Consider the following 21,965-nt stretch of genomic DNA (forward strand, 5'->3'; position numbering starts at 1 on the left):
CAGGATTAAAGCTAATCATTTATGATCCTCTAAATGTAGCAGCCGGTCAAATCACTTTGACTCTTTATGGACGTTTACAGATTGCGCTATAAGATACCTTGGTCCTATCCTAAGTTATTCGTTACTCATATCCCATTTACACCTAATTAGGCTTCTATGCGCGGTCAATTAGATTCTGTGTTGATCTAATTGTCTTTCTAATGCACTGCTTGGATGTTCCTCTTGATCAGCACCTTCAACCCTCGGCTCAGCGTTCGTATCGGCATAAGCGGGACCAACTCCCGCACCGGGCTGGTGAGAAGCTTGCATCGCTTGAGGTAAAGGTTCACTATTCGGTCTATGTGGTTGTGCCGGAGCATGTACCCGAACGAGATCTCGGAAAGATTGAACTTCGTTTAAGATCAACTGTCTCATACCCGAAGTGGAATCCTCTTGTTCGAAAGAGAAATCGAAGGGCTAGATACAATCGACTTCAGTATCTGTGAAAGTGTTATATTTACAGTCACAAAGATAACTCACAACCTCGCATGTCGGTTCATCGGCGGGATCATGCCACACAGCAAGACTACCAGCAGAAATGGAAATCAGCATGTACGAAAGTTAGGCGAGTCGATCACGATAAGTGATGAAAGCCAAGACTTACTAAGGGTGCTCTAAAGCCTGTTCACAACCAAATCTTTTCAGTGGATCAAAAGCTAATAATTTTTGTAACAAATCCAAAGCCAGTGGTTGAGCATTGGGGTATAAGGTGTCAAACCTGACCCTAGGTTTGATTGGTAACGATCGAATATAATCTTGAGCCCTTGGTGATCCGACTCTGCGTAAAGTGTCTTCTGTTGGTGTACCCAAAAGATTCAGAATTTTATTAAGTTGATCGACATAGTCTTCGCCCTTGAATATGGGTTTTCCACCTAGAAGTTCGGCCAAAATACATCCTACCGACCACATATCAATCGAAGATGTCTATTGCGATTTCGCTGAGTCAGTTCGGGACGCCACGATTAAATGAGTAGCAATCTGCATCAAAGGGACTCACATAATTGGCGAAAGACAACATTATCTCGGGTGCTCTGTACCATCGTGTAGCGACGTCTAGACAGGGCCGCACGATCAGTCAGCTTGAGGGAAGCACGACATGATAGGAAAGCGAGGAGCATTGTCTGCTACTCACATTCTGTCATGAACCCCGCTTGACCCTGATCCGTCTGCACCGCCCCAGGTTGGAAACCTCTTGCTAGACCGAAGTCACAGATTTTCAATTCACAGTCCGCATTGACCAACAGATTTCCAGGTTTCAAATCTCGGTGAAGCACATTAGCGGAGTGTATGTACTAAGCAAGTATATCAGCTGTATGCTTTACCATATACGGATCAGCTCACTTTGAGCCCACAAAGGGTCTGATAAAGAAAAGATTGGAAGTGAGCGTCTGATAAAGGTTGACCGGAACGTATCTGAAAGGACACAATGAGTCAGCTGAGAGGTGTGGTTTAGATGAGTGGGAAACATACTATAGCATGAAGATCCGCTTCCATCAATTCCTCGTATAAGTAGACTTCTCTGAATTGACCTGTTCCGGGCGGGTCGAACACTATATCCATGTCATAAAGGCTGTCCCACAGTCAGCTTGATGGGAGCCCAACTATAACTTGACAGCTAGCTTACCATGTTATCTACAAGGGCTTCCAAGGTCAGCACCGACATTCCGGTGATCTCGGGCCAAAGTCCACTTACATTCTTATGACCTCTGAAATGGTGCAACAAGCGCAATTCTCGCAGACACCGTTTTGTAAGGATCTATAATTGGGATTCCTTGTGAGTTGGAATCGAACACAGTCTGAGTCTCAACACAGCTCACCTTCTTCTGAAATACGTTTGTTACTTTTTTCACTGCGCAAGTTTCGCCTGTTTGATTGTTTCGAGCTGAAGATACACAACCGTATGCTCCTTGACCTAGCTCTTTAACGAATTGCCATGGTTGTTGGAGTATACTGTGAATTATAGCATATGAGCTAACGTCTGGTCGAGTAACTCGCACAATACAGGCGGAGGCATCGGTTTGAAGCGATGCGCAAGCTGTAGAGGTAGGTCGCTCGTTGTGTGATATTGAAACACTCACTATACGTTGTTGGGCGTTTGAAATATCTGCCTAGGGGTGCTATCCATCTCAGCTGATCAATTTGCTCTTTCCCGTGATGATGAGAATAAGAAGAAGAAGGGAGAAGAAAGGATCAAAGTTGTAAAAAGAGTTTGTTATACACAGCAATGGGTCACTTCTTATTCCCCGCAATGACAATATATAATAATATGATAATCCTGTAACGTAAAACTGAAACATCCAAAACACGTGGTCATATATCGATCACCAAAACAAGGGGGAATCTAGAGTGCCTAATACCATCGTAATCTGTATGGGGCATGCCTAACTATACTCCATTTATCGCTTGTTGCCGCTTACTCATTTTATCCTTTTGAAACCCAAATATTTAATAATTTCAGATCAAAAATCAAAATTCATCCTTATTATTCTCAACTTCACATACACCTCATAAGACACTCTCTTGAACCTATTGATTTCTCGCCATGCCGCCAGCTCGTGCACCTCCTAAGCGAGCTGCTCCGGCTGCTTCGTCATCTTCCGCTCCTGCATCACGTACAAGAGTGGCTAAAGCTGGACCTTCTTCTGGTCCTGATGTCAAACCTCGTATAGGTGCTTCAACTTCAACATCAACTAAAGGTAAAGCGCCATTACGTCCTTCTACAACTATGCCGTCACTCGAAAAAAAGCCTGATATCAATAAAGGCGAAGAAGAATGGGCAGAATTGATGAGGCAGACTTATGGTAGTCAAAAAGGAGCTGATTGGTATTCGAAAGGTGTCAAGAGTGTAGAGGTGAGTTCTTGGTTCCGACCATTATATGAAGACGTGTATTGATATTTGATTGATTTATATCTCTTTCAGGATAAATGGGAGCTACTACCTGCTTTTCTGAAAGTAAAAGGTTTAGTAAAACAACACTTAGATTCATTCAATTATTTTGTCAACGTAGATATAAAAGCAATCTTAGCAGCAAATTCACATGTTGTATCAGATATCAATCCATATTATTATATTAGATATCTGGATATTCGAGTTGGAAAACCTGCAAGACACGATACGAATCAAGTCGCAAATGTTCTGACTCCTATGGAATGTAGATTAACAGATTCAACTTATAGTGCACCAATTTTCGTTGATATTGAATATCAAGGTGAAGATAAGAAAAATAGACAAAGAGGTGTACAAATTGGAATGTTACCTGTAATGCTTAGAAGCGATTTATGTCATTTAAAAAATAAAAATGAAAGTGAATTAGCTAGAATGGGTGAATGTCCAATGGATCCAGGTGGTTATTTCGTAGTTAAAGGTACTGAAAAAGTTATTTTGGTACAAGAACAACTTAGTAAAAATAGAATTATCGTAATGAGAGATCCTAAGAAAGATGAAACCACTGCTGAAGTAACTTCGTAAGTCTATCCTACGCTTATTTTTTCCCTTCCATTCAACCTTTCTTACCCTACTTTTCCTTGATTTCTCTCCAATTTAATGATATGTCCACTGTCTTGCAGTTCCACCCACGATCGAGTTGTGAAAACATATGTGACTACAAAGAACAAACGATTATATCTTCGACATAATTCATTCAAAGAATTCATACCCATCGTCATTGCACTCAAAGCAATGGGTATAACCTCCGATAAAGAGATCTTACAATTGATCTGTGGGTCAGATGAGCGTTATCAAGAAGCATTCGGAGTCTCTTTGGAAGAAGCAGCAAGGGAGAAGACATTCACTCGTCGACAAGCTTTAGAATGGATCGGAGCTAGGGTATCCCCTAATCAAGCGAAAGATGATGGTGGATCTTACGGTCAAAAACTTACTCCGGTGGATATAGCTCAGCAAGCTTTAGCAGCTATGGTACTTGGTCATGTACCTGTGAGGAATATGAACTTTAGACCAAAGTGCATATATTTAGCCACCATGTCAAGAAGAGTATTGATGGCCATGATTGATGAGCATATGGTAGATGATAGGGATTACGTTGGTAACAAGCGTTTGGAGCTGTAAGTAGAATAGTCCACATCGGTATATACCAAGTAATGGTATCCAGCTGATTGTTTTACTGGTAACAGTGCTGGTCAATTGCTATCCCTTCTTTTCGAAGATTCATTCAAGACTTTTAACAGTGAATTGAAGAAACGTATGGACAAGATTTTAGAGAAGAAATCACGTGCAGGACCTTTCGACGCAGGATCGCTAATTCGTCAAGGTGGTGATCCAATAACTTCAGCTTTTGTTCGATCTATCTCAACTGGTAATTGGTCATTGAAGCGTTTCCATGTTGAAAGAGCCGGTGTGACACACGTACTTTCAAGGTTGAGTTTCATAGCTGCTTTAGGAATGATGACTCGTATATCATCTCAATTCGAAAAAACACGTAAAGTATCTGGTCCTCGTGCTTTACAACCTTCTCAGTGGGGTATGCTTTGTCCATCAGATACACCTGAAGGTGAAGCTTGTGGTTTAGTAAAGAATTTAGCACTTATGACTCATATCACAACCGATGTACCTGAAGAACCTTTACTTAAAATGGCTTTCCTCCTTGGTGTAGAAGATATATCCCTCTTAACTGGAAATGAACTTTATCGACCCGGAGTACACCTTGTACAAGTTAACGGTACCCTTATTGGAGTTACTCATCTCGCCAAAAGATTTGTAAGAACTTTTAGGAAATTAAGAAGAGCAGGAAGAACATCAGAATTCGTTTCGATTTATATCAATCATCATCAACGTACAATATATATCGCTTCGGATGGAGGACGTATTTGTCGACCTATGATTATTGTCGAGAAAGGAAAACCTCGTGTAACTTCGAAACACATGAAATTGCTCAAAGATGGGAAAGTAACTTTCGATCATTTCCTCCGATCTGGTTTAGTTGAATATCTCGATGTGAACGAAGAGAACGATTCATTTATTGCATGTTACGAATCGGAAATAGTGGAGGAAACCACTCATTTAGAAATAGAACCATTTACTATATTAGGTGCTGTAGCTGGATTAATTCCTTATCCCCATCATAATCAATCTCCTCGAAACACTTATCAATGTGCGATGGGTAAACAAGCTATAGGAGCTATCGCATATAATCAACTTAATCGAATAGACACTTTGTTATACCTAATGACATATCCTCAACAACCAATGGTTAAAACCAAAACAATTGAATTAGTGGGATATAACAAATTACCAGCTGGTCAAAATGCTACTGTTGCTGTAATGTCTTATTCAGGATATGATATTGAAGATGCCTTAATATTGAATAGAGCTTCAGTTGATAGAGGATTTGGAAGATGTCATGTTTTAAAAAAACAAACAATACCAATGAGAACTTTTGCTAATGGATCACATGAAAGAACAGCTTATCCTGATCCATTACCTCGTCCAGATGCTTACGCATTTATAGATAGAGCAGATGGTATGACAGCACCAGGTGCAACTGTTAATCAATTTGATGTTATGATTCATCGTGAAACACCAATTGATACAAGAGGACCATCAACAGAAGGATATAAACCAAGTCCAATTACACATAAATTACCTGAACCAATTCAAATTGATAAAGTAATGATAACAGAAGGTGAAGATGGATCTTTAATTAAAATTTTGACAAGACAAACTAGAAGACCTGAATTAGGTGATAAATTTTCATCAAGACATGGACAAAAAGGTGTTTGTGGATTAATTGTACCTCAAGCAGATATGCCTTTTAATGATCAAGGTATTGTACCTGATATTATTATGAATCCACATGGTTTCCCTTCTAGAATGTGAGTAAATTCAGAACAATCTGATTCATGATGAAATGTATAAAGAAAGAATCAATGCTGATTTGTTTTTTTTTTTTTTTTCTTTGTAGGACGGTAGGAAAAATGATTGAATTACTTTCAGGAAAAGCAGGAGTATTAGCTGGAAAATTACAATATGGAACAGCATTTGGAGGATCAAAAGTAGTTGATATGTCACAAATACTTATTGATAATGGATTTTCTTATGGTGGAAAAGATATGTTAACTAGTGGAATTACTGGACAACCTATGGAAGCATATGTATATTTCGGTCCAATTTATTATCAAAAATTAAAGGTAAGTCTATTTCACTATCTTGGGTTTTGTCCAAAGATTAGAGCTGATTTCTTTTGGATGAATTGATTTGTTTGATATTTAGCATATGGTAATGGATAAAATGCATGCAAGACCTACAGGTCCACGTGCAAATTTAACTAGACAACCTACTGAAGGTAGATCAAAAGATGGTGGTTTAAGATTAGGAGAAATGGAACGTGATTGGTAAGTTGGAATTGTGGTTTTTTGGATTAAATTCGTTTAAAGAGTTAGATAAGCTGATTTGTTGATTTTTTCTTTTTTTTTATAAATTTATTTAGTCTGATAGGATATGGAGCTACTCAATTATTACTTGAAAGACTTATGATTTCATCTGATGCATTTGAAACTCAAGTATGTGAAACTTGTGGTATGTTAGGATATAATAATTGGTGTCCTAAATGTAAGAGTGGAAAAGGAGTAATTGGTTTAACTATTCCATATGCTGCTAAATTACTTATTCAAGAAGTGAGTTCCATACAATACTTTGAATTTTTGTCTCATAGTATAAAAAGTCAAAAGCTGATATATGGTTTAATCATAGTTAATGGGTATGAATATTATGCCCAAATTGTGTATGGAAGATACGGTTTAAGCCAAGAAGAATTTAGGTCACAGCTGATTATTTGTGGAGAGAAGAAAGGAATGAAGATTTACTATCTACTCAATGATTGCTGGGTGAATCAAATAACGATATGAGACGAATAATGATGCATCTTCGTAATGTATATATTCAGTGTAAAACTCAAAGATCTGAAGCTTGTTGCGACTTGAAACGTATTATGAGATCTTCGTTTCTATTGCTTCGGATTGGAACCTGTATTGTTTGCATGTAGTAGGCATATGAAATGAGTGCAAATTTCCTAACGATATAAGCTTGCATCTCGCATATCCCATGTTTGACTGTTATGCATAGAATGATTTTGTAAAAAGAGACTATGATAATAAAGCCTAAAATTGAAAACTGAAAAGACAGGATCCGACAATTCAAAGCGACCTTTGAATTAATGCGTCATTCTCAGTTTATCCTGGTTAATATCCATTATAAATAATAAATTCATATATCACCTTATAAATCAGTTTCCTTCCTATCTTGATCGTTTGTTATCTTTTTACCTTATACCTTATACCTTATGAAGTGTAACGACGACAAGAGAAGCATAATGACCATACTATCGATAACGATCATATAACGAAAGAGATTATGATATTATCCTAATATACTCAAGATGGCCCCTTCATTACTATATCATGCGATTAATCCTAATTTATACCCTACCAATACTGAAAATGAGACTTTGTTAGTGGTTAGATTCAGTGGACCAGTAAGGATAAGTGATATAAGAATCATACCTGAAGGAGTTGAAAGTTTGACTGGACCAGGGTGAGTTCATTCAACTTCTTTCATCCATCTAATTCTTCAATGTTAAGCTTTATTGTATTATCTGCAGTACGACATACCCCCTTACCTTTACTGGTAGGATTCTACTCAATGTATCGCCTTCAAACCCCATAAATGCGCTAGCTTCAACTACTATTGAAGTGACTCCTTCAGAAAATGCATTGAATTATCCAATGAATATGCCTGCAGGAGTGAGTATCTGCTTTTTCAATCCCCTTTGTAATCTTAATGCAATGGCACTAATATGCTTACGTTTACTTTAGGTAACGACACGTATGATGATGTTATATTCACCTGCACAAAAGTTGACTATATCAATATATGGATATTCTGGTGGTTCCCTTGACACTCCCATTGAACCTATATTAGCAGACTCGCTGCGTCTTCAACCGTCAATTATCGACACTAAACAACTGCAAAAGGAGGATCCTAACTGGCTTCATACATGGTGTGGAGATTCTCCAAAATCCCTTCTTAATCTTCTGGATGAAACAACTTCCCCACAAATACTTCAACGTGCTCTTGACTGTTTATCACTTTTGAATGAAATTCAACCTATCTTTCCTTTATTCTTGGAAGATCCTGTCGCACTTACTTTCTTCTTATCACAACCTTCTAACTTACGCGATACTATCTTATCGAATCCGAAGTACGCTATACATCCTTCAGTATTACCTCTTTTACCTTCCAATCATCCCCTTCAAATACTTGATCAACCTTCAAAATCTGAACAACATCTTCAAGCTTGGAAGAATCTCTCATTAGGCTTAGGACCTCTTATGATACTTTCCAATGCGGATCAAGAGGAATTATTGCGTATAGAAGATGGAGAAGAAAAAAGTAATGTGGTAAGGCTAATAGAATTATCAAATGATGAATTAGGCAGAACACATTTGGAAAAGAATATAGAAGCTATATTAGATATACTGAATCACCCTTTCAAAGATAAATCGCTTAATATCTATTTATCGAAATATCTACCCAAATTGATAGTTTGCTCAAATATGAAAGGTTCTAAAAGGGAATTAGCTATACCATCTGAATATTCTGAAGATGTTATTAGATCATTATCAGCGATAAGAGGAGAAATAATAGACGGAAATTCCACGAAGAGGATATGTGATCAATTAGCTCTAAAATATCTTAAACATTTAGATAATGATCATCCTTTAAAAAGAGTATTCGTAGCAAATTCATTCCAAACTTCACCGACACATTTTGGAGTGGGAAACAATGCAGATATTAGACGTTTGAATAGATTATCTAATGCTCTTGATAAATCAATTTTAGGTAAAGATTTTGAATTTTCTTCTCTTATACATCAAATTACACCTTCAGAATTGATTTCCATTATTTCACCAGAATTATATTCATCACTTTCAACTTCACGTAAACCACCTTTTAATGTTATTCCTTCTGTTCAAATTGATTTAGAACAAGGAACTAAAAGTTTTGCAGGTAAAGTTTATAATCAACATGAATTTAGACAAGATCGTGATTCTCCTTTATCATCTACTGGATTAGGTATTTCTGGAATGTCAGGATTAGGAGTAGGAGTAGGAGTAGGAATAAATACAGGTGGATTAGGAATTGGTAGTTTAGGTGGAAGTGGTAGAGCAGCTAGTAGACATGTTGATAGTTATACAATGGTTCAACCAAAATAATTTAAAGCATTATATAGATGAATTGACAAAATGATTAGGTGGATTTTTTAACATATGCATAAACTTCGTTATTCCGTCTATTCAGCAAGTTTCCTAACTTTATCAACCAGCTCATCAGTTAAAGGACGTACAGTTGAAATTTCCTATACTAAACCTTCTCGTTTATTCCCAGAAGACTATACTGCTATATTCAAAATTCGATTTCGAAGATCATGCATTGATCGTGAAATTATGACTTCTTAATGGAATGAGAAGGCCTTTTCGATTTGCCAAATTTGATTTTTAAGCTTCCAGGCTTTTTTTACTTCCATTGTGCTTTGGTACACTATACATATTATACCCTGATCTAGTCATGCTGTGATGATCGCAAGGGGTATGATAAAGGTTTTCAGATCCTGCGATTACTCTTCTATTTGAATTTAGTACATCTGACATATCATGACATTTCCAAATGGGTGATATCTGATCAGACTGAAGCATTATTTCTATCTCTAATTCGGTCACTTCGTCTTCACCTTCTGCTACTATTTCCAACTTGAAGAAGACTCCGCGTGCGTGTGCTTCGCTTAAATTTTGGATTTTCAGTAACTACCCCCACCTTGTAATACCATTTGAGCAGTATATTTCGGACTCTAAATCAACAAGACTAAATGGCATACTCGTAATTACTGACGCGTTGACGGATAAAAGCGGTTAAAAGGAGTTTGTTAACCAAGCTGAACCGTAAACCGTCAAACCACTGTATCAGTTTATTCTATTTCTTATCTATATAACCCTGAAGTTACTTCCCCACCCTTCCAAGGTGCGGAATTATCATTCTCTAATGAAAAGATGAAAATAACGTAATTTCGAGTGGGGTAAAGGTGATTTGCTTGGTGAAATAAATGCATCGGTCCGATAAGGAGATTCAACTACGAAGTATTGAACACCTCAATGCTTTGTAATTGGTATTGAAAGGTTTTTTTACCCACTTGTCAATAACAACCTAACGAATATCGATACGAAAGGAGGTATGTCTCATTTAGCATTTCTCCAAGTGTTGTCGATCTTTTTATTCTTCTTGTAATTTAGTGTTTCTAATTTAGTGTAATTTAATCATTGGCAATCAGAACATCATCACCATCAAAAACTAAGATCATAAATCAGGTCTAGGTCTCAGAGGGAAAGGAGGGGTTTCAATTAATCATCAAAATCAATCATCATCATCATAATCCGTCAAATCCTTCTTTATTACCTCGCTTGTTCGCCTTCTTTCTTACCCACTTGCACTATTAGATTATTTGTCACCGATCAAAACGGACAATCTTTCTCCGCTCTTTAGTGAGACATCACCATTACCATCAATACATCAAGTCCGATGAATGAAAACTTTCGGTGAAGGAAAAAGTCAAACTAGATCAGCAGTATTTCATGTATATACAAGAAGGCCAATATCATTTTATATAAATATCATCATCTATCCCTTTTCTTGTGAATAATCCCTTATTTCAGCTTGTATCGTTATTAGAATAACCAAAACTGGACAATATCCCATAATTTTGACTCATCCGGAAACTATTTTGACAGAAATCTGAATATCATGTCAATCCTCTTCATCTCACCAACAATTATTTCAGGTGATCCTTCGATAGAACCATATGAAGCCGATATTCTCATTTCGAATGGCTTGATTAAACAAATTTCGAAACCAACTTCAATTTTATTCAATGAAACCGATAAAGTGAAAATAATTCAAGCAAAGGGATGGGTACTTTCACCAGGATTTATAGATTTACATGCTCATTCAGATTTATATTTATTGACTAATCCTGAACATGAAGCTAAAATAAGTCAAGGTTGTACGGTGAGTTGATTTCCATTTTATCAATAAATCCATAGTTCCTTGATTTTTTCAATATGAAATTCGTCTCATCCAGAAGAATTCATATTTTACATCGGGTTTCGGGATAATACTCTTCAATTTTGCTTTTACCGATATTAAATACCCTTCCATATCTTTGCACAAGGAATCAATTTCCCTTTCAATCTCAAAAGAAGAATACACCAGATCCCTTTCTCTTCTTTTTGGTCTATTTTTTAAATCCGAACCAAATCCACGAGGTATCGGACTACGTGTTTTCATTACTTCCTTTGCGTGAGGTTTCGAAGTGTTTATGAGTGACAACCCTCCTTTCAGCCTCATTGCCTTGACCTCGGGAGCTAATTCTTGTCCTTGATTTGCAGACCGAAGTAGTAGGACAAGATGGAATTTCTTATTCTCCGATACATACACAACAACAACTTAAAGCTATTCGAGATCAAATTGCCGGTTGGAATGGGAACCCTTCGCCTGAAGATCATCCAGGTTTAGGTCTTTTTGAATGGAAGACTGTTGGAGATTATTTGAATTGTTTGGAAAGGAATAAAACAGCTACGAATGTAGCGTATCTTGTACCCCAGGTCAGTAATGAATACTAAAGGAATCGGACAGAAAGGTGGATTGATAACATTTGATTGTTAGGGAAATCTCCGATTATTAGCTTGTGGTCCATGGGATCAAGTTGCCACTCCCGATGAGATAGTAAGACAAGAGGCCGAGCTTAGAAAAGCTATGAATGAAGGTGCTGTTGGTATGTCAAGGTGAGTAGACAGGATACATCCTTAAATTCAACAAGAGATTAACTAATTTCGCCGAGAAATTCATATAGTGGTCTCACGTATACACCAGGAATGTACGCTTCGACTTCCGAATTGGGATCGCTTTGTCGAGTGCTGGCGGACGAATTCCCCGGATCATATTATGCGCCGCATCATAGAAGTTATGGATTCAAAGCAATAGAGAGTTATGCTGAGATGTTAGGATTGGGAAGAATGACTGGATGTCCTATACGTGAGACATATAGGTATTCGACAAACAGTTGATAATTGCTAACACGATTCAATTTTCAGATTTAACGCATGCTACATTGAATTTTACGGAGAATAAAGGCAAAGCACCACTTTTACTTTCAATGATTGATTCTGCTCGTGCAGCAGGAGTGGATGTTACTCTTGACACTTATCCTTATTTACCCGGTTGTACTACTTTAGCAGCTCTTTTACCTTCTTGGGCAAGTGCTGGAGGACCGTCGGAAACTCTCAGAAGATTAGAAGATGAAATGACTAGAGAAAAGATAAGAAGAGCGGTGGAAGAAACAGGTTGTGATGGTGGTCATGGAATACCGACAAATTGGGATGAGATACAGGTATGTATGCTTTAATAAAATTTTGATCTCCTACGAAAAATGCTGATTTTATCATTGGAATTTGACTAGATCGGTTCTACAAATGAACCTTCAATTCGACATTATTCAGGAAGAAGGGTATCCGAAGTTGCAAAATCACTTAATCTCTTACCTATACAAGTTTTTTTCGAAGTATTGGTCAAAGATCGTCTGGCGACTTCTTGTTTGATGCATATTGGGAATGAAGAGAATGTAAGGGAGATTATGTGCCATCATACACACTGTTCGGGTAGCGATGCGATTTTACATGGAAAAGGAACGCATCCTAGAGTGAGTGTACTTACTATACATTCTGAAACCGTCTGGTGAAGCAGCACATTCATTAATTAACGCATCTTCTCATTAGGCATATGGTACTTTCCCTCGATTTTTAGGTAAGTTTTTGTTTTAAGAATGTGCGAAATTCGGCAAAGTATATGACTAATGTTTCTTTACTGATTAGGTCATTACTCGAGAGATCTGAAGTTACTCTCACTCAATGAAATGGTCTCCCATTTAACTTCCCGACCAGCGAAGAGACTTGGAATATATCCACATAGAGGTTTGATACAAGAAGGTTCAGCAGCAGATTTGGTATTATTTGATCCAAAAACGATAAAAGATAAAGCTACTTTCGATGAACCTAAACAACGTGCAGAGGGTATACGATACGTATTGGTAAATGGAAAAATAGCAATGGAAGAAGGCGTTTTGAATGGGAATAGAGGTGGATCCGTATTAAGAAGAAGGCAAGACGGCAAGGTTTGTTAGATTCTTGTCAGATCTTTCCATGGTACGCGTGCAGAGGAGGATGTATTCTCATAGGACGTTGAGTATTTCATTGGATATAGGACAATTGCTCGGCTTTCTTGGGTTTTATAGCTGCTATAGATGCTTTACTCACATGCATATTTAGTATTTACTACGCTGCGATGACCTGGTTTACTATTAACAGTGATCGCAGCTCCTTCTTCCTACATATTCTAAGTTTTCTACAACTTGGCTTGTCCTCATGACGTTCACCTACATGAACACCACACGCTTATCGCACCTGGTGGTTGAAAGCAGACAAGTATTTAGGACCTGACAGTAAAAGCAGTTGTAGTGATTTTCTCCCCACTTTACAACTCCCCCACTTTGTGATACGGTGTTCAAACTCGGCCAATTCGGTCCGCCATTTAACCGACAAAGAACACCCCACCTTATCAATGATTCTTCTTTCAAATCACAAAAAATATTATTTTCGAAAATTATCAATACAAAGCGATTCAAATAGTCAAATCAGTCAAGCTGAAGATACATCACCTTGGCATATAACTTGCAATACCAAACTCTTTCAACACAGCTTACGTATAGAGTTTACTTTCGTTTCAACTCGACATGTCTTCGTTCACTCATACCTCATTATACTCTCTTCCATCGAAAAAAGCACTTCAAGATGAATTTGTAGGTAAAAATCTTGATCAACTTCGAACACCAGCTTTAGTAGTGGATCGAAGTAGATTCAAGAGGAACTGCGAAGAAGTTACTGCTGAAGCGAAGAAACGAGGAATGGGTTTCAGAGCACATGTTAAGAGTGAGTATTGGGTGAAATTTTGCAGTCAAAGTCAAAAGGAAGATGCGAAGCTTTTGAGGAGGTAAATTGAGGGGAGGATGAATTGGTGAAGTGATAAAGTGATGATGGAAAGTTCGGAGAAAGGCCGCTCGGATTGTAGTCATGTAAAAGCTGACTAAGGTGATGCATGTATATAGCACATAAAACAACAGAAGGTACTAGATTACAAGTTGAAGCTGCCGGTGGAGTAAAAGCAACAATATGTTCAACAATGATAGAATTGTGGAAAATAGTTGAAGATGGTTTAGTGGATGAAGGACTAGTAGATGATGTGAGTAGAAGAGAGAATAAATCAGACGATGGATACTCAGCTGGTAAAAGATTATGATTTTGATTCATTTTTGCTAGATCCTTTATTCTATGCCTATAGGTTCTGATAAGATTGAAGATCTCAATAAAGCACAAGAAAGAATTGGAAACAAAGGAGTGATACGGTTAATGGTTGATCATCCTGAACAAATCAATTTGTTAAGTCAATTCAATGAAAAGAACGGAAGGAAAGAGAAATGGAGTGTTTTCATTAAAGTTGACGGTGGTGGAAGGTGAGTAAAGGAGAACAATTATCTGTTCTTTTGCCTGGGCCCCTCTTCGTATTCTCGATCTCCTATCATTTTTCAGGAATCATTCATGATTGATGATATACAAGCTGATCTCCTTGATTTCTATTCTATTTGGTAGACGAGCCGGTGTACCCCCTACCAGTCAACAATTGAAAGATATTATCGAAGCGATTTTGAGCTCAAGTCAAGTAGAGATATTTGGTTTCTATTCTCGTAAGTAGTCGAACTTACATAGTCTTTCTTCATCGATTATCGTATCCATCTAGATCAGCTGTAAATTCGATTTGTTAAATGCTGAATTCTGGCTTTGACGATAGATTTCGGTCAATCTTACGCTTCGGAGACTTTACAGAAGGGATCATCTTATTTCGAAGGTGAAATTGATTGTGTCAACACTGCTTCAAAAATAGCTCGAGAATTAGGTGCAAAAGGAGATTGGATTTTGAGTGTAGGAGCTACTCCTACGGCACACGCTGCTGTTCAGGAAGTACAAAGGGCACATAAAGGTTTAGAAGGGAAACTCGAGCTGTAAGTCTTTAATCATTTTGAACATGATCCACATTTTCTCCCAATTCCTTACGAAATTTGGACATACATGCTGATGGTCAGTGTCTATTCGTAGTCATGCGGGATGTTATTGCATGTGCGATTTACAACAACATGCTACATCATTAGTTCCAGATTCACATTTAGCTTTAACTGTAATAAGTAAAGTAGTTTCAGTTTATCCTCATAGGAAAGAAGCAATGTGCGATAGTGGTGCATTAGCAGTTTCTAAAGATACAGGTAGATATCCTGGATTTGGTCGTTTAATATCACCTAAACATGCTACAAAATGGGATTTAGGTAGAATCTCACAAGAACATGGTACTTTAGTACATAGACCTGGAGAAAACATAAATGAAGAAGAAGAAAATTTGAAAATAGGTGATACTGTTAGAATTGTTCCTCAACATGCTTGTTTGGTTTGTGCAAGTTTCCCTTGGATCTACGTTGTTGATGAACAACAAGGTAAAAATGAACAAGTTGTAGATGTTTGGGTACCTTGGAAAGGTTGGTAGATCATTTATCAATGCCTGATAATTATGTATTCCAGAAATATGCAAACGCATTCTCATGAGACCCTGCCATAAGTCGAGCTTTAATAACTTAGAAATCTTCATTGTTTTATCCGATTCCCATATGCACAGTACAACGTTCTCCATTATGATATATATGTACAACTGAATAAGCGCATAGAAAGATATTTACAACGGATTATAGACCCAAATAGACTTTACGAATTACCAAGAAAACGAAATTGGTGAACCTAGGCGCAGAAATATTGTTTGCCCCGTCAAGCATGCAGTTTCTTCGCCTCCTACCTCGTAGCCTAGACTTTATGAGTCCCCCTTCGAGAGCTCATGAGTCTAGCCAGCAGTATCCCATTATCTTTATCCACCTCTTCTTTACTCTCACTCAGCTTCATACACACTATCTCAAGTAGATCTTTAATCACTTCTTCCATACTTGACGGTTCTGTCAATTCTAGTAATTTCCCTTCCGTATTGAGTATCCGCTGAAACCAACTTGTTATCCTGCGTTGTCTTTCAGCTTCAGCATTTCCCTGCGTTGGGAAATTGTAAGTCGTCTCGTACGCCGTACTAGACGATGGCGGAGCAGGGAGAACAGTAGTTTCTGATGCGTTTATGATTGTGGAGTTTGTTGAAGATGAGGAAGAAGTGGGATGGATTATGGTTGTTGTGTATCCCCATAAGACCAGCTGTGATGGTGGAACGTGGTGATAGATAAGTAACGGATGTTTTTTGCTTGAATGGGTGAAGGCAAACTCACGGTAGTATTGAAAACAGCCCAAGGGGAATACAAACCCCATTCACTAAACAGCGCCTGACGGAGATATCGCACGGATTGCCATACACAAGTCCAAGCATCGTCAGTCTTGGCCCACAGCTTGAGACGTCGTTTGGCATCGGAATACTGCCGAGGCCCGACTAGTAGATCGAAAAAAAGATGTCAGTAAGATGTCATACTAAAAAGCTTGGATAGAGAGAGAGCAAGCGGGATAAACGACTGACTAGATGCTCCACAGAAGGCAGTCGCGCCAGCTGCTACATGTAGCATAGGGCTATCGTTGTGATACAACATTAGCCCAAAAACGAGGTACACATCGTAGGTTCATTCTGACTTACATATCGCTCAGAACCGAAATGATACAGATAGAGAATGTGTCCCTCATATCCCTTGATTCGATGGTGGCGCTCATATGCAATACTGCAGATTCGTAGGCTGCTCGAAGCTGTATGACGGCTATACGTGTATGGTTTAATCAGCCGGGATCTTCATCTAACCGGCGAGAAGTTATAGGATGAAAAAGTCGGCTTGGGATGGGGACCAGGGAGCGGGGATTAGGAGCTATCATTACAATATTTTACTCACCGCTGAAGACTATAGATCTCCAATGTTTGGTCCCCTCTCGGAACCTTATACCCATCCCACCTCTCGTTCTGCAATCCCAGGCAATCGCAATCAAGCCAATCAATACCATCTGAATAGTCAAAGAATTATCCAGATCAACTTTGAAAAGGAATTTGTGTTCCTCTGACAAGGCAGACATGATCGCCGAGGAATAACCTTCAGAAACTACAGTCACGGTGAACTCGGGATGTAGCCCTGGTAAATAGCCTGATTTGGATGTTTTCGGTTTGCTAGTTGCTGTATTTTGTACCGGTGCATAACGACGGATTTTGAGCCATTCGCTAGCTGTTCTAGCTTCCCATTGAGATTTGGGACAAGGTAAATTCAGATTATGTGCGAAGATGGAGAGTTGTCGTGAGCAATGCTGATTCCAAAAGGCAGACAACTGGGTATCCATAAGAAGAACACAATAAGCGGACCGGCGACGTTCTACGACGGAAAGACATGTCAGCCTGAGGTCTTTAGTCTGACGATAAGCAACGTGGGTGACAAGCCGAAAAAAGAATAGTATCTCACCCTCATCTTTTGCCCAAGCAGCCCAGGCTCCTTCTTCCTGAGCATCGAGATCCGGTTTGCCCAAAACACCTATACCTTTTTTCCTCGAATGAGCCGACATAACGGGCCACATACACTGCGCAACGAATAGGCTTTCTGCATTGCCATACCAGGTATCGTATACGTGACACAGCGTGAAAGACTGCAAGGTCGAAGTAGGCATTTCCAAGCCGCATTCATGGAACAACATCCCTCTGATCTGAATTACCAATCTCGAAAATTCTTTTCTTCTTGGATAAGTTGTATGAACGCCTCCGACTATAATCATGAGAATGATGAGTTCGGCTGGTGAGGTATGGTAGTCTAAGGTCGCTTGATGAATGAATGGGAACGTTGGTGCGGTTTTGAGCCAGTATTGATCTAGTGATTCGATAGCGTACGGCAGAGACACATTGAAATCCTATTGTTGAAGGGGTTTTTGTCAGGACCGACAGTCTTCACATGCGGGCTCAACGCGAAAGAGTGAAACGAAATAATGCTCACAGGAAAAGCAATTTGAAGTTTAGCCAAAAGTCCTTCCGACATAACATGGTTCTGAGCCAGACCAACAGTGTCTGGTGGCGATTGATAGAATCCAGATTGGCCCCGCTCATCGGACTGTAACTGTGATCTGGTATATGATTGGGAAGTGGTACGGTGAAGCGGAGGTAAAGAGGAAGTTTGTGAAAGACTAGGTATGTTGGAAGAAGGAATGGTAGGTTGATACCATTGATTCGGAAATAGACTTGGTGTGGGAGGTGGAAGTAGCTGAGGTTGTTGACTAGCTTGTGAAAAGTCGAAGTCCATATTGGGGATGATAGGTTCGTTGAATGGTGGAGCTAAACTTTCATGTAAAAGCGCTTCCCACTGTTCTGGTGCCCATAAACCAAATCCTAAATCTGATACACTTATGAAGTCTGCATTGGCACTGTTATTAGATTCGGTATTAGTATTCCCGTTGTTCATATATCCTCCTGTAGGCGGTATAGCAAGCTGTCCCTGCTCATGTGTCAGGGGTAGTAATGGTAGTAGAGATCCGTCGTCCAAGTTATGTCCGACGTTTCTTGTGGTAGTTTCCTGTGCGATATTCTGTGCGATATTTGTGAATGGATCCTGCTGTGTGACTGAATTGGACGAGATGGTAGTGGACGTAGTAGTCGAAGCGGAATTGGGTTGATTAAAGTTGTGAGGATTCGTATTGACTGTTGATATAGGCGGATCACCAGTTGCGATATCTAATTGCTCCTCAGATTTCCTCGTACTACTTGATCTATCTTCCCTAAACGTTCCACCATCTGAGATCCTTCTGCGTTTATTCGGGGGAGATTTATATGGCTCAGTTCCACATATATTTCTTTTCTCATGTCGCTGTAGGAGATCAAGCCGTTTGAAAGGTCTTCCACACTTGGAGCAGTCAAATGTCTCTTCAGAATCTAATCAACGCATCCACCAAGCTCTGTCAGCTGCCTGACGGCGATGATTGTGAAAGAAATAAAGGACACATACGGTTAGCAGCATGGCGGAAGAGATGATCCTAATAAGATTGTATGCAAGGTCAGCGGTGGGAAGTTGATCGATATGGTATGGAACGCGGTAAGGTCGAGTGGGGTGTAAGGGCGAAATAGGGTGGGGGGGAGAATGTAAAAGCTCGTTTAGATGATCGACACGGTACTCACTTTCCTGGTGAACGTCTTTGTGCATCCCTGATGGGTACACCTGAAGCAAGATGGTCCTGTTTCCATGCTAAAGCGATGATCATGACATGGAGACAAGTATGAATGGTGTAGTGTATTTATTATTGATGAAAGGATTGTTTATGATTGTAGTGAGAGTATTTGAGTGAGATTACTTTCAATTTCAAAGTGGGGAAAGCGGCAATTCTAAGGCTACTCCTATTATCCTTTTTATCTACTTTCTTCAGATCAACATGATTAATATACATAATCATCACCAATCGATAACATGACGATACATGCCGAATAAGTAACGATCATGACAACATGATCAATGCATAGGTACAATTCATTCGCTTTACTAGATGCGCGAAAAGGAAGCGATCCAGGAGTATGGTAACGTCCTGACCTGAGAGTGACCGTATGTATGTGTATACTTTGACACCCTGCAGAATTATCATTTGAATGGGTCTGTGTGTGCATCCGCAGTCTGTCGCTGTGTGGTTAGGGGAAGGGAAAGCGGCAATGCTTCTTAATGGCTTCACTGATGAGCCTTTGTCGTCAAGTACGAGCAACGAGTCGAGAACTCTAATATAGATCTAAGGATTGGCTTTGATCACCCTTTTGTACCTATGCGCCAATAAGAATGATCGGAATATATGGCGTACATGCAGATTACAGTTTGAGGGTGATGCGCTAGTCTGATTCGATGAGATCCTTCAAGTGACGTTTCCATCGCAAGGGCCTGCAAGGGTATATATGAAAATAACATACAGACAATACAAATGGTGAGCTTGCATTACATCCTCCTGCTTTGTTATCAACTACATCATTTGATTAGACGCATAAGATGTTGCCACCAGACAGCTCGCATTTGTTTGAACACTGTCCAGAAGGCATCCAACCTTAAGGTAAAAAGAAAAACAAGAATCAGCTCGTTAAATCCAATTAACTTTCAAGGTGAGGGGTAAAGACTTACCAACTTTAGTAGTACCAGCTTGAATATTTCCACAAATCCTCAATTCTAAACCTTCACAAGTGTATGTACCGGGATCGCATTCGCACTCTTCTGAATTAGGAATTTGAGATCCAACCTGATCGCTTGAATTTGATCCTGAAATACCATCATTCTCTGTGTTTGTTGAGCTCACAGGATCAGTGGCGTTTGCTAAATTGGAGGAATCTGTTATAGAACCGGAAGAGCCCACAGACTCGCTCGTAGCACTTGCAGCTTGATTGTCAAGGGAGTCACCTGTATCGGCTCCCTCAGCAAAATCTTTGGCACCGGCTACAAGAGTATTTGCTGATCCTGCGATCGTTTGAGATGCAGGAACGCTGTTGGTCATTGAAGTAGTGAACGTTCCTGCATTGTTGTATATTCCGTTTGAGGCTCCATGTTGTGATTCAGTGGTGGTTGGTACAGCAGCGTTGAGCCCACCACTAAGCTGAGATGTAGTTGCAGATGCGTAAGTGTCCGCTAGTCCAGTCGAAACACTCATTGCAGTATTGGAGGAAACACTCGTAATTGCGGAACCGGCTGAAGACTGTCCTGTAGCGCTTCCTGCCCAAGTAGCCGTGGGAAAATCCGAGTTTGGCCCAGAATGAGTTGTATCTGTAGGTATTGGACCCACAAAAGTACCTGTACCTCGATCGGCTTCAGTAGGATTCTCGTTAACTTCCCCTCCATCTTTCAATTTCCAATAATAATCGTTAGTCACCTCCACTCGCAACCCTTGAGGATTGTCACAACCGGAAGTCCCATTTGCATGTTCTTGTAATCCGATCAAAGCCTCGGCTAGATTGAGGTGAACCGGCGTAAAATCAGCTCAGTTCGAATGGCTCTAAGGATCACGATGCTAATCTTACAGCTCAAGTCGATAATACTTCTGTTGTGGCAATTTCCACAACCGTCCCAAATGAAAAAAGGACCACTCTCTAAAGTGTAAGGCGTGCCATCCGGCCTGTACACGTTGACACTATTTATAAGATATATCTGTCAGCCATTTGAATGAGTTTGGTTTGGTAGTAGTCCGAAGTCAACTATGGACAATGAGGTATAACTCACATCCTTCCGCACCAATTGAGCAGATCATTATCGACCAGAAAATCGTTGAATGCTATATGATGATATACGTCAGTAGGTCAGATTTTCTCAGCTTGTAAGGATAGGAGATTAGATTAAAATCACCGATCGCTGTTACCAGATCCATATCACTCAAGGTTTTGGCCCTAGTCGTCTCACATGCGGGTGGCCTAGCATTTGGGCCTGTATTGCCGGTCGTTTCGGACCAATTCGGGCCGAATGTATTCGCACAAGCATCTTGACCGGTCAAGTCATAGTATCTGGAAGCATATGAGATTGTCAGTACGTCAATAACAACCTCCCATCAGCTCGATGTAGAGAGCATCGTACGAACAAGCCTCACTCACACGGTAGCTTCGGCCGACTCTAGAGTGAAATATGGTGGTTCACGTGTTGGAGCCGCTCTTGCAAAAGTTAAAACCCCTACGAGACCGAACAATAATCCATTTGAAATCATGATTGTTGATTTGAGCTCTATATTGGCGAGATGATCAGTACGGCAACACGAAAAGTCCA

General features: G+C 39.5%; 7 protein-coding genes across 7 annotated transcripts; 4 read left to right on the top strand and 3 right to left on the bottom strand.

Annotated features, from left to right (window-relative positions):
- Positions 1-168: 168 nt before the first annotated feature.
- Positions 169-2,164, bottom strand: I206_103770 (uncharacterized protein; the record flags this gene model as incomplete). Its single annotated transcript, XM_019159409.1, has 11 exons — positions 169-456; positions 520-565; positions 644-963; positions 1,037-1,092; positions 1,172-1,331; positions 1,381-1,452; positions 1,510-1,609; positions 1,664-1,671; positions 1,733-1,795; positions 1,857-1,989; positions 2,118-2,164. 11 exons carry the CDS (start codon positions 2,162-2,164, stop codon positions 169-171), a joined length of 1,293 nt encoding a protein of 430 aa, XP_019007461.1.
- A 417-nt stretch (positions 2,165-2,581) lies between these two features.
- Positions 2,582-6,796, top strand: I206_103771 (uncharacterized protein; the record flags this gene model as incomplete). The annotated part of the gene is made up of 8 exons (XM_019159410.1): positions 2,582-2,890; positions 2,960-3,504; positions 3,607-4,101; positions 4,171-5,868; positions 5,958-6,183; positions 6,266-6,387; positions 6,483-6,669; positions 6,746-6,796. 8 exons carry the CDS (start codon positions 2,582-2,584, stop codon positions 6,794-6,796), a joined length of 3,633 nt encoding a protein of 1,210 aa, XP_019007462.1.
- Positions 6,797-7,430: 634 nt separating this feature from the next.
- I206_103772 (uncharacterized protein) lies at positions 7,431-9,267 on the top strand (the record flags this gene model as incomplete). The annotated part of the gene is made up of 3 exons (XM_019159411.1): positions 7,431-7,585; positions 7,653-7,794; positions 7,867-9,267. 3 exons carry the CDS (start codon positions 7,431-7,433, stop codon positions 9,265-9,267), a joined length of 1,698 nt encoding a protein of 565 aa, XP_019007463.1.
- Positions 9,268-10,846: 1,579 nt separating this feature from the next.
- Positions 10,847-13,280, top strand: I206_103773 (uncharacterized protein; the record flags this gene model as incomplete). The annotated part of the gene is made up of 8 exons (XM_019159412.1): positions 10,847-11,110; positions 11,491-11,706; positions 11,768-11,886; positions 11,955-12,136; positions 12,196-12,491; positions 12,561-12,800; positions 12,877-12,904; positions 12,973-13,280. The coding sequence occupies 8 exons, from the start codon at positions 10,847-10,849 to the stop codon at positions 13,278-13,280; spliced, it is 1,653 nt and encodes a 550-aa protein (XP_019007464.1).
- Positions 13,281-13,889: 609 nt separating this feature from the next.
- On the top strand, positions 13,890-15,745 carry I206_103774 (uncharacterized protein; the record flags this gene model as incomplete). The annotated part of the gene is made up of 6 exons (XM_019159413.1): positions 13,890-14,085; positions 14,262-14,395; positions 14,473-14,666; positions 14,803-14,897; positions 15,002-15,212; positions 15,307-15,745. The coding sequence occupies 6 exons, from the start codon at positions 13,890-13,892 to the stop codon at positions 15,743-15,745; spliced, it is 1,269 nt and encodes a 422-aa protein (XP_019007465.1).
- A 311-nt stretch (positions 15,746-16,056) lies between these two features.
- Positions 16,057-19,435, bottom strand: I206_103775 (uncharacterized protein; the record flags this gene model as incomplete). Its single annotated transcript, XM_070202830.1, has 9 exons — positions 16,057-16,446; positions 16,518-16,675; positions 16,760-16,809; positions 16,874-16,991; positions 17,121-17,588; positions 17,676-18,114; positions 18,198-19,126; positions 19,200-19,227; positions 19,370-19,435. The coding sequence occupies 9 exons, from the start codon at positions 19,433-19,435 to the stop codon at positions 16,057-16,059; spliced, it is 2,646 nt and encodes an 881-aa protein (XP_070058931.1).
- Positions 19,436-20,203: 768 nt separating this feature from the next.
- I206_103776 (uncharacterized protein) lies at positions 20,204-21,906 on the bottom strand (the record flags this gene model as incomplete). The annotated part of the gene is made up of 6 exons (XM_019159415.2): positions 20,204-20,271; positions 20,346-21,161; positions 21,233-21,342; positions 21,432-21,483; positions 21,555-21,709; positions 21,797-21,906. 6 exons carry the CDS (start codon positions 21,904-21,906, stop codon positions 20,204-20,206), a joined length of 1,311 nt encoding a protein of 436 aa, XP_019007467.2.
- Positions 21,907-21,965: the final 59 nt, after the last annotated feature.

This window comes from Kwoniella pini, chromosome 5 (assembly GCF_000512605.2).
Source record: "Kwoniella pini CBS 10737 chromosome 5, complete sequence".
In the NCBI taxonomy this organism is placed as follows: Eukaryota; Fungi; Basidiomycota; class Tremellomycetes; order Tremellales; family Cryptococcaceae; genus Kwoniella; species Kwoniella pini.